The following is a 24,739-nucleotide window of genomic DNA, read 5'->3' on the forward strand; positions in this document are numbered from 1 at the left end:
ATAAACATTCTTTATTCCCGCATACTGACTCCCGACAAAACCCAAATTACCGAACAAGATAACTAGCGCATGCATTACAATCAACATGGTGTGTGGATTGTTAAAAACAAATGAAGATTAGAAATGAGGCTCATAGATTATATATTTAGAAATAAGGCTTGCATAATAAAACCTCAGTGTCTCTGATACAGAAAAGCTGCACCCCCGTGAGAGAAAATAGAAAGATCGTTCGTAACGATTCGTCTGATGAACTTGAGCATGAACAGCAGTGCGAACTGTCAATTAATGCAGGTGGGGCTCACTAATCATAATTAATTAACAATTTAAGACAGAATTGAAGCCTGCCTTGTTGCTTTTGTACCCTGATGTAATTAACATTAAGCCTTATGATTTTTATTACCATATAGAGTACCTTTTTGGTTTTCCTGTATTATTACTATGGTTTTACCAGAAAGATCATAGTAAAGATATGGCCACTGTAATAAAACCATGACAAATGTTGTGGTTACTATGGTTTAACTACGAAAACAATAGTTAAACTGGAGTAAAACCATCATAAATTTTGTGTTTACTATGATTTTACTACAAATACCATATTTCAACTATAGTTACAATAGCAAAACCATGGCAAGTGTTGTGGTTTCCATAACCCAAAATAATTGCAAGGGAACAACTATTGAGAGAGTGAAAAACTTATGGCTAGGGAATGCTAAACGTATTGCGAGGAAATGTATATACCTATTGCAATTGAACACAAAACTCTTTGGAACTGCTAACAAGTTGTTAAAGAAGCTCTACAACTACCACAAATATCTGAGTTTACGTGGTTGATAAATTAGATAGCCGTTGTAGTCCTTATGCACCAACCAATCTTTTAAAAGCACACAACAACGAAAAATTATGTTGGAGGTATGACTGCCTGTAATTTATTTTGTAGAAGAAAACGTGACAGTCTCGTTAAGCACAGACGTTAGTTTAGTCGTAAATAAAAAATTAAAAAAGCTATTCTACAAGCCCATTGTAAATTCCAGAAGGAATCTATGTAAGGCTGGACAATGCTAATTCTCTTCAGGTTTTTAGGATTTGTTTTTATTTTTATTTTTTTTGCATTGAAATACTAGATGCAAAAGTGGAACAACTGGTTTCCAAGTGCTAAATGCAAGAAAATAGAGCCGGTCAGCTGGTGCTGTTTAAGTCAATTCGCCTGTCAGTGTTAGCCACACTGCTCTTTTTTGCTTTTGTCTCTTTAGGCTTCACAAATTCAACTCTCACATCCTCTCATAATTTCCTCCCCCTCTCTGTGCCTCTATATCTCTCTGACAGGTAGTCTGTGAGGACAGCACTTTGAGGTTTTAGTTCTGTAACTAGCCTCAGGGGATGCAGTGACTAGCCGCTGTCAGGGTATCCAGGATTAGTCCGTCTGCTAGAGACCTGCGCATAACAGCAGCACCTGGAGCGCTTGGCTCGCTGGAGGATAAGACCAAAACTTATTAATGCCTCACTTTTTTGTTAAACCCCATTGGTTACTTTTATAATATGTAAATATGCCATTTTAAGGTTTAACAAAGTTCAATAAAAAAAAAGAAAAAAAAAAGTGATTTAATCCTCCAAGTCAGGCTAGTTTGGCTAGTTATGTCCATAAAATGAAAGTGAATTGAGACTGAGGCTAACTTTGTTAGCTTTGAGGACACCTATATACTACAAGTCTATTTCAAAAGTTGACAAAATAAACCTTTGGCACATAGAAGCACTTAAAATTTAAAGTGTTTCTCTTACTGTAAAATATACCAAAACATTTATGAATACTACCTGCCGGTGACTAGCAATAGCAAGTAGCAAATAAAATCATAAAAACCATTTAAAAAAACTAAAAACCATTACCTTGCCCTACCCAAACTGTCTCAATAGGAAATATGTCTTCACAGGAAAGAAAATTGCGAAATGTGCTCATCAAACCAGTTTAAAGAGTCTTTAATATGGTAAATGGTTGAGCATAGACAGGTTAGCTGTCACTACGATGTGAGTTTACCCCTTTTCAGAGGTAAATGGAAAACAACTTTTATGTGTGAGTGTTCCGTAATGAATCAAATTTATATTAAATAATAATGACACTACTGTTTGAAGTAAACATACTGTAGATACAGAAGATCCATATTTTTGTGTAAGACTTTATGATGAACATTACACATGTACATATACATTAATCTGTTTAAGAATAGCCATTTTAAATCGACATCATTGCCAATTAAGCCTAAACAAGCACCTCTGCTAATGACCATTCTTAACTTAGTATTGAAAGCTGCTCATATTCCCACATGAAAACACATTGACAAGCCATCAGCATTGACAATGAAGCATCACAGCTAATGAAGATGCACTAAAACCCACTCCACTGCCTTGGGCAGCACCTCAGTGGCAATCAGAGATCTCGGCAGAGCACGTGGTAAAATATTTATGACCAGCTAAACCTCTTTCATTATTGATAGCAGTGGTTGATGGCAGGCCATTGAGCCGGGCTTACTGAGCTGGACCTCTATGTGTTTGACCAGCTAATTAGAAACAGGCCTTACAATGGCAGCTAATATTGACTAGATGCATAAGCATCAATGACAGACGGATGATGGTTGAAAAGCTAAATCGACCAGCAGCCCTTTTCTCAAAAATAGTTTAGCTAGATGCTTCAGCTGTTGCAGCGATTCCTGAAGGTAATGAGAAACAGAACCAAATCGCAGATTCTAGTGTTATTTGCTGGTCTTAGCTGATTTAATTGACCATGCTAGTGTTCAGCTAGCCTCCCAGCCTGGTCAGGCTTGTTTACCTGGTTGAAAAGCTGGTCCCCCTATCTCACCAGCTGAAAACTCCACCAAAACCCCAAAACTCCACTAAAACCAACTAGGTCAGCCTGACAATTGGAATTCAGCTTAGTGGCCATCTTTTTAGTTTTCAGCAGGGTTTACCAGCATGGAAATTCACTCTGATCTTTTTAGCATCCTGATAGCACACAAACATTGCCCAGATTTCAACTGGATGTGTGTGCTTTTAGAATATCATCTAGATTATTATTAGTAGTGCTTGCTTTAACAACTGCATAGAAACATGACCCAGCCATATCCTGGTAACAGATCATTGTAGAGATATGATGATGTGTTTGATTGACTTGGAGCAGTGTGTTGAGGTCCTTTTTAGTCCTTAAGATCCTTGAGGGCCCCTGGGGGCTTCTGCCATATCTCAGCACTAGAACATTGTAGACACATGGGAATAGGCTTTTATCAAATCAAATCAGTTTATTGTCACTCAACCTTATACACAAGTGCAACAGTGGGTGAAAGTCTTGGGTGCAGTTCAGAGCAACATAGCAGTCACGACAGTGATGAGACATATACCAATTTACAATAAACATCAGATTTACACAACACAATTTACATATACAATATACACATAATTACACACAACACAATATACAAATAATAATATACAATGTACAGTATACAATACACACAATATAGAATTCACAGTATACAATAAAATAGTATATATAAAATATACAGTAGGTTGTATTGTGCTGTATTGACATTCAGGTAGATAGTCAGTTGCCAGTGTGGAGAATATAATTTATGACAGTCCAGTGTGAGATTAATAAAGTGCAGTTTTGATGTATATTGATCAAGAGAGATCAAGAGTTCAAAAGTCTGATTGCTTGGGGGAAGAAGCTGTCATGAAGTCGGCTGGTGCTGGTCCTGATGCTGCGATACCGCCTGACTGATGGTAGCAGTGAGAGCAGCCCATGGCTCGAGTGGCTGGAGTCTCTGATGATCCTCTGAGCTTTTTTCACACACTGCCTGGTATAGATGTCCTGGAGGGAGGGAAGCTCACCTCCGATGATGTGTCTGGTAGTTCACACCACCCTTTGCAGGGCTTTGCAGTTGAGGGAGGTGCTGTTGCCGTACCAGGCGTTGATGCAGCCAGTCAGGATGCTCTCTACAGTGCTGGTGTAGAACTGTGTGAGGACGTGGTGGTTCATTCCAAACTTCCTCAGCCGTCTCAGGAAGAAGAGGCACTGGTGAGCCTTCTACACAACAGCCTCAGTGTGGACGGATCATGTGAGTTCCTCTGTGATGTGGACACCGAGGAACTTGAAGCTGCTGACTCTCTCCACCGGTGCTCCATTGATGGTGATGGGGCTGTGTTCTCTGTCTTTTCTCCTGAAGCCCACCACAAGCTCCTTGGTCTTACTGATGTTGAGGGAGAGGTTGTGCTCCTGACACCAGTGTGTCAGTGTGTGCATCTCCTCTCTGTAGGCTGTTTCATCATTGTCAGTGATCAGACCTTCCACCGTCGTATCATCAGCAAACTTAATAATGGCATTGGAGCTGTGTGTTGCCACACAGTCATGTGTGTACAGAGAATACAAGAGTGGGCTGAGAACACAGCCCTTTGGGGCTCCAGTGCTTGAGGGTCAGTGATGAGGAGATGTTGCTGCCCATTCTCACCACCTGGCGTCTGCTTGACAGGAAGTCCAGGATCCAGCTGTACAGTGAGCTGTTTAAGCCCAGGGCCCGGAGTTTCACATCAAGCTTGGAGGGCACCATGGTGTTGAATGCTGAGCTGTAGTCTACAAACAGAATTCTCACATATGTGTTCCTTTTTTCCAGGTGGGAGAGAGCAGTGTGTAGTGTAGATGCAATGGCATCATCAGTGAAGCGGTTATTGCGGTATGCAAACTGCAGTGAGTCCAGTGAGGCAGGCAGCACAGAGCAGATGTAATCTCTGATTAGTCTCTCAAAGCATTTGCTGATGATGGGGGTCAGAGCAACAGGACGCCAGTCATTTAAGCAAGTGATTTTGGATTGCTTTGGTACAGGCACAATGGTGGACGTTTTAAAGCATGTGGGGACCACAGACAAGGAGAGGGAAAGGTTGAAAATGTCAGTGAAAACACCAGCCAGCTGATGACGCGGCCCGGAATGCAGTCTGGACCCGCAGCTTTACGGATATTCACCTGTTGGAAGGATCGGTTACATCAGCTACAGAGACGGAGAGTGAACTAACCTCTGTAGCTTCGGTCGTGAGAGCTCTCTCCACGATGGCAGTGCTATTTCCCCCGAAACAAGCATAAAAAGTATTAAGCTCATCCGGGAGAGAGGCAGCGGTGTTCACGGCAGAGTTTTTATTCTCTTTGAAGTCTGTGATTATATTAATTCCCTGCCACATGCTTCTAGAGTCGGTGGTGTTGAACTGTCCTTCAATCTTGTCCCTGTACTGGCGTTTGGCTGCTCTGATAGTTTTGCTGAGGTCATAACTGGCTTGTTTATTCTCCTCCGCTTTCCCGGAATTAAAAGTGGAGGTCCACGCATTAAGTGCCGCACGAACATCGCTATTAATCTTTGGTTTCTGGTTGGGGTAGATCCGTACTGTTTTGGTCGGCACTACATCCTCTATGCACTGATGAAACATGTTACGGTATCAGCGTAGACCTCGATGTCATCATCAGAGGCGGACCGGAACATCTCCCAGTCCACATGATCAAAACAGTCTTGTAGCATAGAATCTGATTGGTCCGACCAGCACTGGATCATTCTGAGGGCAGGTGCTTCCTGTTTCAGTTTCTGCCTGTAAGCAGGCAGAAGCAGAATGGAAGAGTGGTCCGATTTGCCAAATGGTGGGCGGGGGAGGGAGAGTAGTAATGGTTCAACACACTATCCCCTCGTGTGTTGAAACTGATGTGTTGGTAGTATTTCGGTGCTATTGACTTGAAGTTGGCTTTGTTAAAGTCCCCAGTCACAATGAACGTGGCCTCAGGGTGCGCGGTTTCCTGCTCACTTATACTCCCATACAGTTCCTTGAGTGCCCGGTCTGTGTCGGCTTGTGGCGGGATGTACACAGCTGTGATAATGACCGCTGTGAATTCCCTCGGTAGCCAGAATTGTCGACACAGAAGCATGAGAAATTCCAGATCAGGAGAGCAGAAAGACTTGATAGAATATATGTTCCTCTGATCACACCAGGATTTGTTGATCATAAAACATACACCACCACCTCTGCTTTTACCTGAGAGGTCTTTCACTCTTTTTAGCGGGGATCGATTTGCGCGACGTCTTAGTCTGACAAGAACGCTGGCTCTCCTTCCCCTTTTCCGGCTACGTTTCAGCGGCCGGGCTGCCCAGACAAAGGGCTCCGCTGTCATGTTTTGAAAACAGTGGGTCGGCACTGAGATATTTAAAGTCTGGTTTTTAGTGTGCTATTGCAGAACCAATGTCCAAAAGTGTTTGTCTGTCGTAGACAATAAGGCAGACAACATCCAAGACAAAAAACATAAGAATTGTAGACAAAACAAACAAAAAACTGCAGATTGGGTTGGACCTCTCAACGCAGCAGCCATACTTGGTGCCATCTTGATCTCCTATTTTTCTGGGTACTATACTGAGGTCATTGGTGGTATATTTTGGCTGTAAATTTTGCTACAGCGAGCACCACTAACATTTTCTTCAGAAAATGTACCTATCTTCTCTTATTATCTATTGTCTACATTCTCTGGATGTTAGAATGACATTCAACAGATGTTTGTGACATTTATGATTTAGAATGTATGCTCTTTTTAAGATGTTTATCAGATGTTTGTACACAGTAATAATAATGCAAAGATGAGGCTTTCCTGATGATGCATTCTTTAACAGACATTTCAGCAAGGTTTGTGTGCTTACTGGGCAAGCTTTGCCTTAGTAAACAGCGTATATAACTGTGTTCACTGTGAATAAAGGTTGCAGTGAATAAAGTTATCTTTATTCACCTCTCAGTGAATAAAGGTAGAAAACATATTGCTGTTGAACTAGACATCTCTATTGATTTAAAACTGGCACATCCACCTCAGTTCCTCTGGGGGTATTTTACACGGCCATCCAATCAGGAACCACTGGTCCATTACCACTGTAATGTAATTTGTCTGAGAGTGGTGTGAGAGAAATGTCCAGCCAGGGATAATGGCCATGTGGAAAGACAAACTGCAGCGCTGGGCTGTTTAAGCTCCATCGTTTACCTTGTTACACAGCAGGTCTGTGTGTGAGTGTTCATTGATGGCGGGGTTTAAATTGCATCCCTAGATTAACCCCCAACTAAGTGGGATGAATGTGCAACCATTTTTATTCCCCAGGACTGACAGAAGCCATTCTGTTTCTGTTGTCAGGTAATTTCAGAGTACTACAACACTACACTGTAAACATTGCCAGGATTTTATAATATTTAACCATGATTTCTTACAATAAAATACTATATTTAGAATTTTACTGTGAAAACAATGCAGGCAATGCAATTTTATATCATAACACACACACACACACACACACACACACACACACACATGCACACAAAAGCAACAACAAAAATAAAGGCTGTCAATTTAACATGTTAATATATTATGATTAATTATTTTAAAAGTAACATGTTAAAAATCAATGCCATGAATTAATCATACTCCCTGTCCATATGTAAATTTCATTATAAGGCTTTCCTACCACTGGAGCAACTCAAGTATCACTGTCATGTTTTTGTGAGGACCCTAACCCTAATCAAGGCTTTACCCGACTTTATTAAAAATACATTTTATATATATATATATATATAAAGATTGGACGTTACAACATTCCTTTTTTCTGGAGATCATGGAACTTATATCATTATTTTCTCCCAGCCGGTGACAATCAACATAATTTTAGAATAAAAAAAGAAAAAGAAAAATGCAAACATAATATTTATTAATGCCAAATTCATAGTGGCCATCAAAATATTACAGTTATACAAGAGATATACAAGATATTTCTGTAATGCAGACCAAGTTAATCAGCGCACAGCAGCTATATCACTATACTGTGACTTCACATGATCAGGACATTATTAAGTTGCCATTTAAATGTAATAAATTGTTGAACTGTAAACATTACTATTAAAGTATAGCAACTAGTTTACTCGCTGTAAATTCACACTTAATTGTTTTGTATATTTCTGAATATAGAGAAAATGGAACAAGAATAAGAATAAAGGAGGCACCAGTGTTTAACCAGTAAATTTTATTTATATATAACAACAGTACAAAGTGAATCCTTGGCTTGCAAAATAGGTGTGCTTCATATTTACAATAGGTACACAGTAATATAATATGTAAACAAAACAAAAGCAATTAAAAAAACAAACCAACTTTTTTTCTTTTTAAATACTTTAACTCTCTTACAATTCACAACACTTAAAAAACAACAAGAACAGACAACCATAAGTGTTATTATTATCATCGAGGTCATTATTATTTCTATGTACTATGTTACAGAAATCCAGTATCTACAAAGAGAGATTTGTTTATAATTTTGTATGATTGAAAATGGAAGGATATTCACCTCTGGGGTGACTACAAAAGCCTTTCTTTCATTTTTGTTTCCTCTGAACGATTAAGTTCTGTAATATGAAGATAATATGAATATTTCACTTGTTTGTAGCATGCTTTTCAATCACCAAGCAAAACATGAGCTAAAAACATAAAAGTGCACAAAATTGCTCAATTCGTGCCAAATATAAAATTAACAGCCGTTGCGACCACTGCAGTCGACTGCTGATATTTCAGAAAGCTGCCCAGTGCTGTCAAATTTTATTCTGCTCTGCAGAATAGCACAATAAAAATTCTAATTAACTTTTTTCTCTTTTTTTGGAGGGGATCAAATGTCTTCTAATAAATAGTAATAAGCGTTGAGTTACAGAAATCTCTCTCAGCAAAGTGCAATTACTTGTGCCACAACATTTTAGAACTGAGAAATACATTTAGTTCTCTGAATCTTTGCACAAGCAGGAGAGTCGTACTTCCTTTACTAATGTGGTAGCAACAAGGTTCACATTAATATTACAAGGTTTGAGAGCCATATCCTGGGAAAACTACAAGGACAATGGGGTCAACAGGTTTTGGAGAGACTCTTGCTCTAACAGAGTTGCACGATTGGGCTCTGATGAATGTGAAATGGGGAAGACCGTGGATAAACAAAAGTAGGAAGCTTTATCATGCGACATGGCTTTTAAATTCACATATTTTGACTATACAGTGTGTGGTTAGAGGAATGTGTGTTTGTTTAGGAAGAGTAAAATTCCCATAGTGCCCATTATACCTTTAAAGGACAGTTCACCCAAAACTGAAAATTCTGTCATAATTTACTCACCCTCATGTTATTCCAAACCTTAATGACTTTCTTTTCTCCATTGCACACAAAAGGAGATGTTAAGCAGAAATTTTAGCCTCAGTCACTATTCACTTCCGTTGCATCTTTTTTTTTTTTTATACAATGTAAGTAAATGGTGACTGAGGCTAACATACAGGGTTGGAAAAACATGAGTGTTAGTAATTAATGGACAAAATGTTGGCCGAACTACCCCTTTAACCAATCATTTCACTGTCAATAATACAGCTCTTCATTTGTAATCTCCTGCACTGGTTCCTATTTTTGATGTGTATTTGTTTATCTCCCAATCACACCGTGCACATGACTAGTTAAGATCAAAGCCGAGCTTCAAAGCAGCAGGGGAATCTGAAGCTAAAGCTCTCATTCCTATGATTCTCGAATACTCCACGAGACACCACCAACCAACCAACTGAGAGAGGGCATGCCATCTCCACCCTTTTTCACCATTGCATTCGCTCTCTTTCTCTGATCAGTCTAAAACACAACTAACAAAAACAGGAAATGACATGTAGCTGCAAATGAACTAGACAAAATTGATTAAATGTTCTAAGGCCACAGGGGAAAACAACATGCGGCATTTTACAAATGTCTATCAATAAAAATCAATTACTTTAAAGGTGAAGTGTGTAATTTCTGTGCCAAACGGAATTGCAAACATTATGATTTTTAAACATGTTTCCCGAACACTCACTGTATGTTCCATTGGTCGGTCAAACAAGTAGTCCCTTACCAAGCTCACACCATTGGTCGAGCCAATGTTGCTATGTTGGGCCATTTGGGATGCTCAAATAAACAGTACACACTTCTCGGGAAATCAACCTAGAATGGCTTACTTACAGTCGTCTCTCCATTTTAAGCTGGGATAAAAAGTAATTAAACATGTAGAAATGACACACATCACCTTTAATAGTCCCATACTGCATTGCATAAAATAAAACAGGGCTATAAGGATAAGTGAAGATTGAGGTCTGGTTAAAAGTGCTGTAAAGTGAAGCATCATTCTTGTGTGTTCGGTCTTGGCTCAGACAGAATTCTCCGTAATGCTGTGGTGAACTTAAACTGACACCTACCTGAACGACCTTGTCTATTTTGGTTAGAATTATCTTCAAAAACAGCCCTACCTGCCATTATGCATTATAAATAAAAGCTATGTTGTTGTTTGTTTATGCTTATGTTGACATATTTCATGTCAGACGGGGGAATGAAAGACGAAACCAAAAAGAAAAAAGAAAAAAAGAAAAAGAAAAAAACCCACTCAAGCTAGCAAGATTCCAGACATCTGAAGTATTTTACAAATACTTTATATTTATAAATACTGTTCCAAGCTCATGGTCTTTTCATACCTGATTTCGCAAGTGCCCCTGTAAGCATCCTTGCCATCTACTTAAGCATCAACAGACAAGTCTGTGAATAATTTAAAGTGATCTTTTGGCAATTAATCCCAACAGGTCCAGACTGGGTAGCACTATGTGTACAGACAGGAAGTGATATAGCGGTATATTACATCATCGCCTTTCCTTGAGTCATCCACAACTCATGTGATCTCTTGGCATTTGAAAATATATGTAGATGGGAACAGAGAATATATTTTTTTATTTTTAAATATGAGGTACTGTATAATGCATGCAGACTAAGCACACACATTGGACCATACATAATAATTAATACTCTCTGGTAAGATTATCCACTCATTTGAGTCCATTCTTTTGAAAGGGAAGAAGGTTCTCCATGTGTGATTTCTGCTTGAAGGTGCTACTCGTTGGTGCATTCATATCATATGAGAATTTTGGCAGCGCTATTATGGAGATGGGGGATTATGGAGCATATAAATTCTTCAGGATGTGCCATGGAGATCAGCTCAACTGACTCCCATTTGTAGAAAAGCAACAAAAATGCAAAGACAAAATAGAGTAACGTTTGTACACTCACATATGCTTACATGTAGAAAACGGGACATAAACACACAGAGAGGCCATAGCGGAGTTTCTTAACCCAGTTCGACACTGGTTTCTGGTCCTTCGCTGTCAATACATGGCAATCCTAGGAAATGTAAAAGAGTTTGGGCCAAATGGACATGCTGGTTGAACTTTGGCCCCTTTTTGTTGGAGGTTCGTTGGATATCTCAGACAATATGGATTTCCTACTGGTCTGTAAAGCCAGGAGACTGAAAAGTCAAAGTTTGTACTAGCGTGTACTAGCATGCACATGTGTTGGTAACAGCTGCTGCTTTCCGATGATAGAAAGAGACTTGAACTTTCATCATGCCAACAATGCATATACAAGCGTCACTATGCCATTAAGACTCAAGAGGCACACTGCAACGAAACAAACTTAAAAAAACTTGTGTATAAAAATAACATTTGGAAGTAAAAGCCATCAACTGGACCATCATGGCGAGGCAGTAGTTGTCTGTTTTCCTCTGTCGAATACTCCTGAAATGGTTTTAGCAAGTGCATTTCTCGAGGAAGTATCAGCGTCTTTTGAAATCCATAAATTGCTTGAGAAGTCTGGCATCCTTTGTGTTAATCAGTGCTAGGCACATCAAACCAGCCACACAAAAAAACAACCCCCCCCCAAAAAAATAAAAAAATTAAACCTTACGTTCCAGGAAGCTGCTCATCCCACTTTGCTTTTTTTAAAAACAGACATAAACAGAAATCTATGGTTTCCATTGGTCTTGAGAACCTCTTGACTTCACAAACATGTAATAAAAATCTCAAGCTATTGTTGGTGTAAGGTCTCTAGCCATTGCTCTCTTTCTCTAGGAGAGGCTTTGGATGGTGGTTTGATTGTTTGAAGGTCTTCCATCCTTCATTACAGCATTTGTTTAGTTCTCAGCTCTCCAATGACATGGCGCCGATGAGCTGCTCCACTTTGTAAGCCAGTCGCTGTTTCTTCGCCGTCTCGTCCTGTTCCAATGCAGCCGTGATCTGGGAAAAGAATGCAGCAACATATTCATCACACTACATCATTACAACCGATCTGAGGTCAGAGGTGAACCATGTCACATGACAAATCCTCTTAAGTACTCATTATAATATAATGAAGGATGGGAAAGTCAGGTTATAAAGCATTTAACCTGATCCCAGTACAGAGAATGAGCATGTCAAATTTAATATGGTATATAATGAAATGACTCAATAGCAGAGATCAGTCATCTGATAATGGCTATACAGGACCTTAAAACTGATTCCAAGACAGTTATCAGTCATCTCTAAGGCCATCTGCGCACTAATCTGTTTGACAATGTTCCTAATGACATTCATCTTCCAATGTATGAGGTCATGGTGAACGTTTCGAAAGTCTCTGTTTTCGATGCAGGTAACTGTCGTTCTAGTGCAAATAAGAGGTAAAAAAAAAAAGCTAAATAAATGTGTTATCAAATGAAAACGTAATACTGTGGATGTGGCTTAAGGAACTACAGCTGTTCATATAGGCAGCGTAAATTCACATTTCTGGCATATCTGAATTATATCCATTTAGTGTTTTGTAGAAACTGCTTTGAATCGATGTGTAAAGTATGAACAGCAAAAAACTTTAAATCCATTGTAAGGCAACATACACAGATATATGAACAAACAGATCTGATTTTATCAAATGCAAAAAGTGTGAACAGCCAGTCCTAAAGATAAGATCTGAAGAATGAATCAGAATTGGGTATGGTGTGAACAAACCCTAAATGACTTTTCAACAGACTCCAGAATATAAATTCTGCTCCAACTGATCCAGACAACCATTAAACACCAAGCACGTTCTATAGATGTCATACTCTGTATCTTATTATCACAGACCAGTTACTGCTCAGTGTGATAGGAGGGATAATTTTCGGCTTCTGAGAGAAAAATTGCCAGAGACTTCATTTCATGAATATTTCATTAAAAAGGCAAGTAAAACTTTTGAGTCTGGCCCACACTGCGGAGTGCCATCACCTTTTTTGAAAACAGCGGTCAAAGATGTCGAGTCATGTTGAGAGGGGGCGGGCGGACGGGATGGCCCCCCTCTGTGCTCATGTCATAATCTCTGACTGTTGTGTCAGAGGAACACCAGTGGAAGTGGCATTGTGGTGGCTGGCTGACACTCATTTGCACATCAAACAGTGAAAATAATGGGAAACTAGATTGATACGGGCACATCCAGTGAGCGAAGATGGGGCAACATTAATGATATCTTTTAGAGGCCTAAAATGATGCACTGTAAAAAAATTCCATAATTTTAACAGTAAAATCATGTAAAAATGCTACAGTAAAAAAATGTGAATTGGTTAACATGTAGGCTCTCTCACTCCAGGTCCCATTTAAACTAAGTTTGTTTAGCCCCAGTGCTTTAAAGAAACATTCCAGGATCAATACAAGTTAAGCTCAATCGGCAGCATTTGTGGGATAATTTTGATTAAAACAAAAATAATTTAGTCCCCTGACTCCTTTTCTTAAAAAAAAAAGGAAAAATTAAAGGGATAGTTCACCCCAAAAATTTTTATTTTTTATTTTATTTATTTATTTATTTATTTTTACTATAAATCCCAACTTTCACTTTCAAAATGTGAAAGAATGTGGAAGTGGATATTTATTTATATACCCAAACCTTTCATATTGCTTCTGAAGATATGTATTTAACCACTGGAGTCTTTGGATTGCTGGATTACTTTTTTTTTTACTTTTGTTTGCTTTTTGGAGCTTCAAAGATCTAGTCACCATTCACTTGCATTGTAAGGACTAACAGAGCTGTGATAATCTTCTATTAAAATTATTTGTCAAAAATCTGGCATGGAATGAAGGTGAGTAAATGATGGGAGAATTTTCATTTTTGGGTGAACTATCCCTTTAAGGTTACAGTAAGGAACTTTTATTGGAAGTGAATGAGGCCAATATTTTTTAGCTTAAAGGCAGAAAAGCTTATAATTTTATAAAAGCACTTACATTAATTCTTCTGTTAAACGTTGTGTACTATTTGAGCTGTGAAGTTGTTTAAATTGTTGTTTTTATGGTCGTTTTAGGGTTTACGGCATTATTTCGTCATGGCAGCAAAGTTACACAATTGGATATACACTCACCGAGCTCTTTATTAGGAACACTATGGTCCTAATAAAGTGCCCAATGTGGTCTTCTGCTGTTGTAGCCCATCCGCCTCAAGGTTCGATGTGTTGTGCATTCTGAGATGCTATTCTGTTCGCTACAATTGTACAGAGTGGATATCTGAGTTACTGTAGCCTTTCTGTCAGTTCGAACCAATCTGGCCATTTTCCGTTGACCTCTCTCATCAACAAGGCATTTCCATCCGTAGAACTGCCTCTCACCTGATGTATTTTGTTTTTGGTACCATTCTGAGTAAACATTAGAGACTGCTGTGCGTGAAAATCCCAATACTCAAACCAGCCTGTCTGGCACCAACAATCACGTGTCATGGCTTTGTCTCTCTTTGTCAATCTGGGTTTTGGTCTGACAGGACCGTGGCAATATCCGCCCATGTCTGACTTCATGTGAGCGTGTAGTCCCTGTTTTATACCCAGCTACGCGCTCTTTTGTCTGTCTTGTGTGAGCGCGCGGCCTCTGTTTTATACCCGGCCGCACGCTCTTCTGTCTGTTTTGTTTCATGTCTGAAGTATGGTGTCTGGGTCAAGACTTCCTGTCTAGTTCGGTTCCGGTCTGTGTCGGGACCCGGACATTCATACTCCTTGTCTGTCTCTGCTTTGCACCGCACGCCCGGGGTGCGAGATGTCTTCTTGTTTGTGCTGAGGTTCGGTCACTTCAGTAAGGTGTCGGGTGTGTGTGTGTGTGGCCGAACTCACACAAGTGTCTGTTCTTATCTTGTTTGTCGATTGGCATGAGGTGTATATCGCCTCATTGTCTCAGCATGTGCGCTCACCTAACACCTGAGTACAGGCAGCTCTCCCACCCTGGCCATTCCACCATTCCAGCCAGAGACTGCCAAGTCTTGAGCCATTCTTGAACCCATACTAGGAGGAGGAGGAATGGGGCATCTTCTTGTCTGCTCCCCAGTGCCTTCAGCCATGGAGGCTGCTCCCCAGTCGCTGCATGCGCTCACAGCCATGGAGGCCATTCTCCAATCGCTACCAATGCTCCCGGCCATGGAGGCCGCTCCCCCAGTCGCTGCAAGCGCTCCTGGCCACGGAGACCACTCCCCAGTCGCTGCCAGCGCTCCCGGCCACGAGGCTACTCCCCAGTCGCTGCCAGCACCCCTGGCCATTGAGGCCGCTCCCCAGTCGCTGCCAGCGCTCCCAGCCATGGATGCTGCTCCCCAGTCACTGCCAGCGTCCATGACCCCAGAGGTCATTCCCCTGTCCCTTCCTGAACTCACAGCCACGAAAGCCCGTTCTCCCATCACTGCCAGTGTCCACGACCACAGAGGTCGTTCCCCAGTCACTGTCTGAGCTCACGGCCACTGAGACTGCTCCCCTGTCACTGCCAGTGCTCACGACCAAGGAGATGGTTACCCTGCCACTGCCTGTGCTCTCAGCCACTTAGACTGTTCCCCTGTCACGGTCAGTGCCTGAGCCTTCCACGGCTTCCCTCCCTGAGCCTTCTGCAGCTTTGCTCCCTAAGCCTTCCACGGCTTTGCTCTCTGAGACTTCCATGGCTCCGCCATGAGAGCAGCTCCCTACTGAACCCTGTCCAGCGGCTGCCACCCAGGACTCTGTTCCCTCTGCCCTGTGGCCACCTCCCAGGCCTCCTGACCATTTCCCTGCCCTGTGGCCACCTCTCAGGCCTCCTGACCCTGTCCCTGCCCTGTAGCCGTCTCCCAGGCTTCCTCTCTCACTCTCACACAAGTGTCTGTTCTCTTCTTATTTGTCGATTGGCATGAGTGTATATTGCCTCATTGTCTTGGTGATGTGCGCTCATGCCAATCGGACGTTTTGCCTGCTTGTGAGAGTATGTGGCTTTGTTATTGTTACTAACTGTAACAGGGTTAAAATGGGAAAGGAGGAGACGGGAACCGGGTGAACCATTAAAGTTATATTTTAATGAGAAATTATAACAAAGACACAAAACACAAATGCACACATGGCAGCTGCGTGTGGCTATCTCTTTCCTGAACTGCTGCAACCGGCTGCCCTTATCCCTCTCCTCAGCTGATTAGCCCGATTGGGGAACCCTCTTGATTTCTCTCCCTATTTTAGTCTCCTCGTGTTTGCTGTCCAGTGCCAGTTCATCTTGTACTGTTTACTGTGCAGACGTGTATTGTTTCTGTCACCTTGCTGTGCGGTCCGGTTGGTCCTGTTTCATGTTTCCTGTTTCCCAATTCCTTGGATTACTTTTCCCCTACGGAGTGGTTTATGTTTTTCCCCCTCGCGGGAGTTTGTTTTAATAATAAAGTATTTTTGGTTTTTTTGAACTCTGCATTTGGGTCCTTCCTCTCCCCAAATCCATGACACATGGTCGAAATCACCGAGATCATATTTTTCCCCATTCTGATGGTTGATGTGAACATTAACTGAAGATCCTGACCTGTATCTGCATGATTTTATGCATTGCACTGTTGCCAAATGTACTGCATAAATAAGTAGGTGTACAGGTGTTCCTAATAAAGTGCTCGGTGTGTGTAACGTTACACAGAAAAGGCTACTAAGAGATTTTATTATTAAAATCATGTTAACACTCTCGCTTGTTAATGTCTTCTCCCTTCGACATTTTTTTGGTTATCAAAATTATACCACAAATGCTGTCAATTGAGCTTAACTTGTGTTGAACCCAGAATGTTCTTATAACTTTCATTCCAGTAACAATGAAAAAACGCATTAGCATCACTACGCAATTAGCATCATTACTGCATTTTAAACCAAATTTATAAGTGAAACATTTGAAAGTTAAATCCTGGATATCAATCCCAAGGCACTAGATATCTATCTATTCTTCCATCAGCAGCCTGGTTTTCCCAGGACACCTGCCATCCGAGCCAAGTTGGGAGCACACCTACTTGGCTCCTCTCTGTGGATGTTGCTCTGGGGCAGGTCAACACACCTACTGATGCTCAGAGGCTCCGTTAGAGCTTCACAGTCAGTGTGAGCAAGTATTCAACAAGGAATGTGTGCACTGAATTTTTCACGCATTTCAGCATAGCTGCAAAAGCACTCTCCACATTATTGTCTCCTTCATTTTGAGGAGAGTGCATATTGTCTCTCTCTCTCAACAGGTTAAGTGCACCGAAGGACTGACAGAGGTAATTATTTCAGTTGTCCTATTCACAATGTACTATATAATGAATCAGAATTACTACATGCTGGCACTGCTTGTGCCACCACACAACAGGAGTCCCACATTTGGCTCGTGGAACAAAAGAACATTTTCATCTTAGTTACCAAGAAAATCTATTATTTTTATATTAGGTGGTCCCTGGGTTGCCTGAGTGTCTGGATAGGGGGTCCCTGGGTCTCAAAAGTTTGACAAATCCTGGTCTACACTGTTTGGAGAAAAACAGACCAAGAACAGAAAAAGAATGAAAAGCAACCACAAAAAGAAGGATTGACCGAACAGAGGAATGTGAGGACAAGAGGACACAGAACAACAACTGAAGAGAGATATTTACATGAGACAGAGAGAGAGAGACAGAGAGAGAGAGTGAGAGAGAGAGGAGAGGCAGCAAGCAGAGTTGTGTCTCTTGGCTCTGGGTGCTCTTCTAAATGCTGTGTAAAGTAAAGGTCAGACTAATGGGTCCCCTGAGTGGAGCTGCCATTACGGCTGGAACATCTCCATCGTGGGCTCTTCTCTACTTCTCTTTGTGTTGGAGAGGCTGTCAGTGATCTAGCTATGTGTATCCTTCCTCATCAGGGCTCTATTCATTCTCTCTCTCGCACAGTCTTTCACCCTTTTTCTCTCCCTGTGCATAAGTGTGCATGTGTGTGTGAGACTGACTCACAGAAGTTTGCTGCCACTAGCTTTATAAACTGTTTAAAGATGACATCATTCTGTGAAACTCACTATTTCATTAGTATAAGGTGCCTTCCAAGTCAAACTGTGTGTTTTACTTCAAACATGGTTGTATTGATTAGGGAGTATTTACAACTTATGACTATAGTAGTTTATGACTATATGACTCTAGCAGTCATGAACATATTAAGATAGAGGCCTCATTTTATTAATTTATGGCATCTTATTCTCTTACCCTCTTGACTTGTACAACTGATCCATCTTTTTTTGTGAGTGCAAAACGCAGGGCTATGCGCAATGACCGTGTGCTACGTCTTATCCAATTTTTGTGTGAACGCTAATTCTAAGTGCAATTTTCGTGCCAGCACAAAGCGCAAGTGGGTGTGGGTGGGAGTGTTTGCGCTATCTGTGGGTGTATGTGTGCAAACTGTGGGTGTATTGTATGTTAATGAAGTGGCGCAAAGCGCAATTTGCTATTTTCCTACGAAAAGGTCATTGCGCTGAGACGTTTCAGACCCACGTCTGTTTTCAGTGCAAAGTCTAAACTCAGTTCCTATTTGCAGTTTGGAGATTCCATCAGCAGGTGGTAATAAAGTTAATGTCCAAACTCTGAAAATATAGTGGAACATCAAATTATATCCCTGATGATAACAGTTGTAGCCATTTTATGATACAAAAGCTGATAACTATCTATATGTCATGGTTTATTTATCACTAGGGCTGTAGATAATTTTTTTTATTGTGATTAATCTCATAATTGTTCATAGTTAATCACAATTAATCACAGATTTTAAAAGAAGGAAAATTTGACTCTATAAATACTTATTTCCTGTCATAATGCATTTTTTTTTTTGTTGTTCTTTGGAAAGAACAACACAATTGAACAAAACAATATAGTATGTAACAAAAATGCTTTATTAACATTTTCCAAACTCAACAGTATAAAGACATAAATTCACAAAAATAGCTTCAATTCGAGTAACATTAAACATTTCTTAAGTCTAAATGGAATGTTGACTGATAGAAAGAACTAGTATTCATTGCAATGCGCATTAAACCCTAATTTAATATTAATCAGTCGGCAGGCTGTCTTTTCACTTTAGTTATAGGAAGCACATGATTCGTGTCAGGGCATCAAGCGCCGCGTTGAACTCCATATAAAAAGCGCATCTTGTTCTGCTTTTAGCGCTGGTACTTCCAATATAATGATAATTCATCCAAACTGTCCAGTGGTCATTAGCTGACACTTCAAAAGCTCCGCGGCAACAGGTACAAAGTTGAAATTATATGAAATTTGAGCAGATCGTCAACAGACCCTCCACGGGAGAACAAGCTGAACAGCAGGCTTGTAAGAACTGACATGCTTATGTAGTAAAATGCTGACTTACAAAAGACTCGTGAAGGACTTCAGTGAAGTCCCGCTAAGTCCCTTCAGCATTAATTTTATAAGAGGTTCTTTCTCCAGCACTTGATCATTGGCACAGACTCGCTGTTGTGTGTTTGTTTTTAGTGTGTAAATGAGTGTAATGTCCGCACTAAACACAGTGTTTACAACTCACAAGGAGCTGAATAAAATGTCAGAATCTATTGTGAAATCAGTACATGCCTTAATCGCGATTAAGAAAAATTAACGCACTAAACATTTTAAATTAATCGCATGCGCTAATGCGTTAACGCTGACAGCACTAAATATTATTATTATGTTTATATTTACAATTGTATTTATGATATAATATGTATTTTTTCACCTGTTGTCATAAAGTGATTTTTAAGTCACTGCAAAAGGGACCGGGGGAAGAAGTTGGAGTTGATTACATTTTCATTTTGTTTAAAGTGTAATTTGAATTTAGAAATATTTTTGGTTTAATTTCTTTGTGTTTCGATAAATGAATATAATTTTTCAAAATCAAAACTTAACAGAACTGAAGTGCGTGCTGATACAATCACTGTTAATACAAGACATGATTTGTGTGTCAGTAGATGAAAATGATTAATCCAAATTCTTATGAGAATCACATTTTCTATGCATATAAATGAAGTGTGTCACTGTCATAGAAATATGCCTGACATTCAACAAAGATGCAGTAAGTGCACAAAAGAACGCAAGTCCATATTTCTATTCTTCTAATTCATTGCATACAGTCCATTTACACTACCAACTTCTTTAGAATGTGCTGTCTTGGTTTATATCGCTGGTGCTTGACAGGGAATGGACTATAAAATAGGATGCAGACTTGCCCCTAGACTTAGCTCATACTTGCACAAAGATACCAAAACTTCATTGCCATGCCACTGACTTTGCGCTTATGACTTAGTGCTGCGTTCAGCGCTAGCACTCTTAAAATAGGGCCTAATAAATTTAATGTTTAATGATTTTTACACCTACATAAGCTTAAGTTTTGTGGCTGTATACAGATATTTTGAATGCCAATGGACCTTAATCAGTGTAGACATCATTAGGGCTGCAACAACTAGTCGATAAAATAGATAATTATCAATAATGAAAATAATGGACAAAGAATTTCATTATTGATTAGTTTTGATTTATGTGGTGAGCACGGAGAAGCTCCGTCAGTGATGTCACTTTACAGCCCAGTGAAAATGTTTTGAATGAAAAATGACGGAGACAAATTGAAGTGGAAAAAACACAACCCAAGGTGTCCAGTGCACAAGAGCACTTTTTATAAACACTTCAAAGAAGATCATAATAAGCATGCAGTTAAATGTGGAGCGGTTGCTGCATCAGGTGTGTTGACAGAGGGCGTGTGCTGTTTGATGCGTTTAAGAGTTGTTTATCTCCAACGCATAACTTATATTTTACTGCTACTTTCTCTGTTTTTATAATGAATATTTTTGAAAAGAAACATGAAATCAGTGAAAATATGGTTTTTAGAACTTACAGTATTAATTTAAAATACCTAAAATGTATGTAATCAGTGACAGTATACAAGCATATGTATCTAACAAAAATGTATTTTTCAGCTGGGCAGAATTATTAATATTTCTATTCTGGTGTCACAATTGCCCTCTGCTGGGCTTTTGTCCTACTCCATCCCTGATGAATCATTTTACTCTTTAATAAACAGTACTTTAAGTATTACAAGTAAAGGAACTGTTTTGCATAAATCCTGAAATTAATAATAATAATAATAATAATAATAATAATAATACAAATCAAACATAACTATTCATGATTCAGGCATTGTTCAAAGTTTTGTGAGAGTATAGAATCATTCAGTACAGTAAACCAAACCAAATCCTTACGTCCTTTATCATTTCTGTTTCTTAAAAAAAGAACATTTTAAAAAAATACAGGAAATGTACTTATTTATCCGATTATCGAAGAAATAATCAAAGATTTATCGATTATGAAAATAATCGTTAGTTGCAGTCCTAGACATCATATTTCTTTTGATGTGAATGAATATGAGGCTATGAGGGAGTGAAATCTGATCAATGTGCCATAGTCCTTAAGGTGCTAAATAACTTTTAACATCTAACAACCCATGTTTTTTGCCCATTGGAAATGTTTTGAATGACACCAAGGTACAACATATTGGACAGACTGTACCCTAACCCACATACTGTAGCCTTGTTTTTGTTTGCATCAAATTAAATATGGCATCTACTATGACTAAAATATGTGGAGAAGCAGTTAGTTTCAGTGCAGATCAGATAAAATGAGTCAAGTAGTAAGTTTACTTTGACAAAAACAATGAGGTTGTTTTCAAAATTAGGGTTCACTATATGATTTAAAATCAATGCTGATGGAAATGAGCTTAAATTGTATTTTGTTTACCGAGGACATAGAGCTTTTGTGTGTGCACAATTTTTGCCTCACCTCTTCACTGTACTTGCTAATGTAGGAGTAAATCTCATTGAGAGCACTGAGCATGTTAAACTCATTGGAGTGCAGTCGTGCCTGTTCTGCCAAATAGGCATTCATGTCCTGATCGCTGATGGCTGGCAGTCTGTTGATGTCAGCATAGTACCTGTAGAAACAGCCAGGGGGTGACAAAAATAACAAAAATCAACTTTATGCTGTTTTGTTTTTTGTACTATGGTTTTATTTACATTAGATTGATTATATTTTACCTTTCTACCCAGTTCTTGTAGTTGGGGATATCTTTAGCATAAAGCAGCTTATTAGAGGGTGAGTCTTTGCCCAGTCTGTGTTCAGATGTGGAACAAGAGTCCATGAAGGTTTGAGCCACCACGGACAGACACGCATCCGTGATGCTGCTCTTATGGATGTCAAACACAAATTGGGGATTCTTGATCACATTCACCCAGAAACGCAGAGGAAGGCTGCAGAAAACAGATGACATGGACAGACAGATTGAGGTTAAACTGTTCTAAACTGTAGATCATATTCTGTTGGTGAAAATGTTAACAAATTACAATGTTAGTTAAATATAAAACCGTTCAAGGCATGGTGAATGACTTGCATGCAGAACATACATTGTGAGATGTGTAGTAAGTGTAAATTTCATTCTGGAGTTTGCCCTCTTACCAGTTGCTTTTCCAGGTGTGGCGGACGTCAGTGTCATGGATGCCGTGCTTGTCTGCTTGTTCATCCAGGAAGTCGAACATGTATTTAATAGCTAACGGAAGTGCACTGCCTCTGTGCACCGTACTGAAAAGAGTCTCGAACAAATCATCCACAAATTTTTGCAGAGTACCCTAAGAGAGAAATAGAGAAGACTGTTAAACAGAGTTCCAAATGAACATTCAAGGGGCCTTAAATTGTAAAAACACTGTAAAAATGTTTGCAAAAAGAATGTTAAAATGCTACAGTAAAAAGAACTGGTAATTGGTTAACTAATATCTATATTATGTATATTATAAAATGTATATTTTGTATATATTATGTATATTAAGCCATGTACATGTAGGCAAATTCTACGGTGAACTAATGTTAAAATTAAGGTTAATTTAAACTATGTGAACCATCACATTTGATTATTTGTTGTTGAAATATTTATTATATGTATTAATATTGATTATGATGCGATATTGATTGAGTATGTGTTCTCATTTTTCCTAACATTGGGGTGTTTTATGTTACATTTTATGTTGTTTAGTTTAACTGTAAAATATAGAGGCACCAAAATGACAACCTGAATTCTTGAAACATGGTCACTGTAATTTTTATGGAAAATTTCAGGCAATCACAGCTGCATATGTTTTTAGCTCATCTTTTCTTTTTTTACAGTTTTCTACACTTTCTTGAGGTCCACATTGAAGTCCACATACAAGATTTCTTTCACCAAAAACAATTTTCTACCATCATTATTAAAAATGTTGTTTTACACAACCATTTTCCACCCTCTCTATGACCCTAAACAGGCTGTTTTTGCTACTGTACCTTTTAGACCCCTATATGTAAACAGGGTTGGGAGGGTTACTTTTTAAATGTATTCCACTACAGATTACAGAGTACATGCTGTAAAATGTCATTTGTAACATATTCTGTTAGATTACTCAAGATCAGTAATGTAATCTAAATACTTTGGATTACTTCTTCAGCACTGGTAGATTTTTTCACTTGTTTTGACAATAAAAACTCTGCCAGTACAGTAAGACAAAATACACATGTTAAAAATACATTCTCTGAAAAACATAAATATCTTATGCAGTGTTGTTTCTAAAACAAGATAAATCAAATTGATCATGTTTTAAGGATTTTTAGATATTTCTACAGGAAAACAATACAAAAATTATTATCAAGAATACGATTTTTGCCCCAATATCAAAGGTCTTACTAGAAAAAAAGAAATTATGATCCAACGTGAATTTTCTTGATAAAAAAAATATGATCGTGCCTGGTAATGTGCATGTAAAATGGCTAGAAATAGCATTTTAGCTTAGCGTAAAGCTGACAATTTACACAACGTTTATTTCTTCTGCTTCAAACTTACTTCTCTGTCTGCTCGTATGAATGTAACACATCATAAGAAAGTGTTTCACCGCTGTTCAAATGCACTTTGGATCACATCATTTATATGTAAAAATGTTTTCCATCTGAAAGGACTAAATATTAAATGAAACAAATGACAATCTCTTCAGTAATCAAAATACTTTTTGAATGTAACTGTATTCTAATTACCAGTGATTTAAACTGTAACTGTAGTGGAATACAGTTACTTATATTTTGTATTTTAAATATGTAATCCTGTTAAACATGTATTCCGTTACTCCCCAACCCTGTACGTAAATGAATTGCCATTGATATGTAAATGTTGGCATTCATATGTAAATGTTCGCATGATTGTGATGTCATAACTATAAGGGTGGGAATCACAAGATAACTGGCGATATGATGTTATATCAATATCTAGGTCACGATACGATATAATTGCAATTCTTTATTTTTGGTGTATTGCAATTCAAAAATGTGATATATATAGCAATATTTAGCTAATTTTATTCATTGTTTTACATTCTTATTCATAGGACTTCAGAGAACTGTTGCCAAATCACCAAATGCATTATTAAATTAATATAAAAGTGCCTAAAATAATATGAATTTGAACCATTTATTTGTGAATATAAACAATACTGACCCTCAAATAAGTCTGTTAATGTGGAATAGATTCTTTAGTGGATCACTTTTGTGTTCATTTTAGTTGTGACAGAATGTAATAT

The 24,739-nt window shown here is 39.0% G+C and overlaps 1 protein-coding gene across 1 annotated transcript in view; it reads right to left on the bottom strand.

Moving 5' to 3' along the window:
• Nucleotides 1-8,043: 8,043 nt before the first annotated feature.
• Nucleotides 8,044-24,739, bottom strand: part of LOC127418658 (plexin-A2-like) — a 312,630-nt gene continuing 295,934 nt past the window's right edge. Inside the window, exons 29-32 of the mRNA XM_051659328.1 lie at nucleotides 22,605-22,774; nucleotides 22,187-22,399; nucleotides 21,933-22,083; nucleotides 8,044-12,139 (exon numbers count right to left, since the gene is read on the bottom strand). Of these exons, the coding sequence (XP_051515288.1) occupies nucleotides 12,044-12,139; nucleotides 21,933-22,083; nucleotides 22,187-22,399; nucleotides 22,605-22,774 (630 nt within the window). The 3' untranslated portion in view covers nucleotides 8,044-12,043. The remainder of the gene's footprint in view (nucleotides 12,140-21,932; nucleotides 22,084-22,186; nucleotides 22,400-22,604; nucleotides 22,775-24,739) is intronic.

This window comes from Myxocyprinus asiaticus, chromosome 28 (genome assembly GCF_019703515.2).
Source record: "Myxocyprinus asiaticus isolate MX2 ecotype Aquarium Trade chromosome 28, UBuf_Myxa_2, whole genome shotgun sequence".
NCBI classification, from domain to species: Eukaryota; Metazoa; Chordata; class Actinopteri; order Cypriniformes; family Catostomidae; genus Myxocyprinus; species Myxocyprinus asiaticus.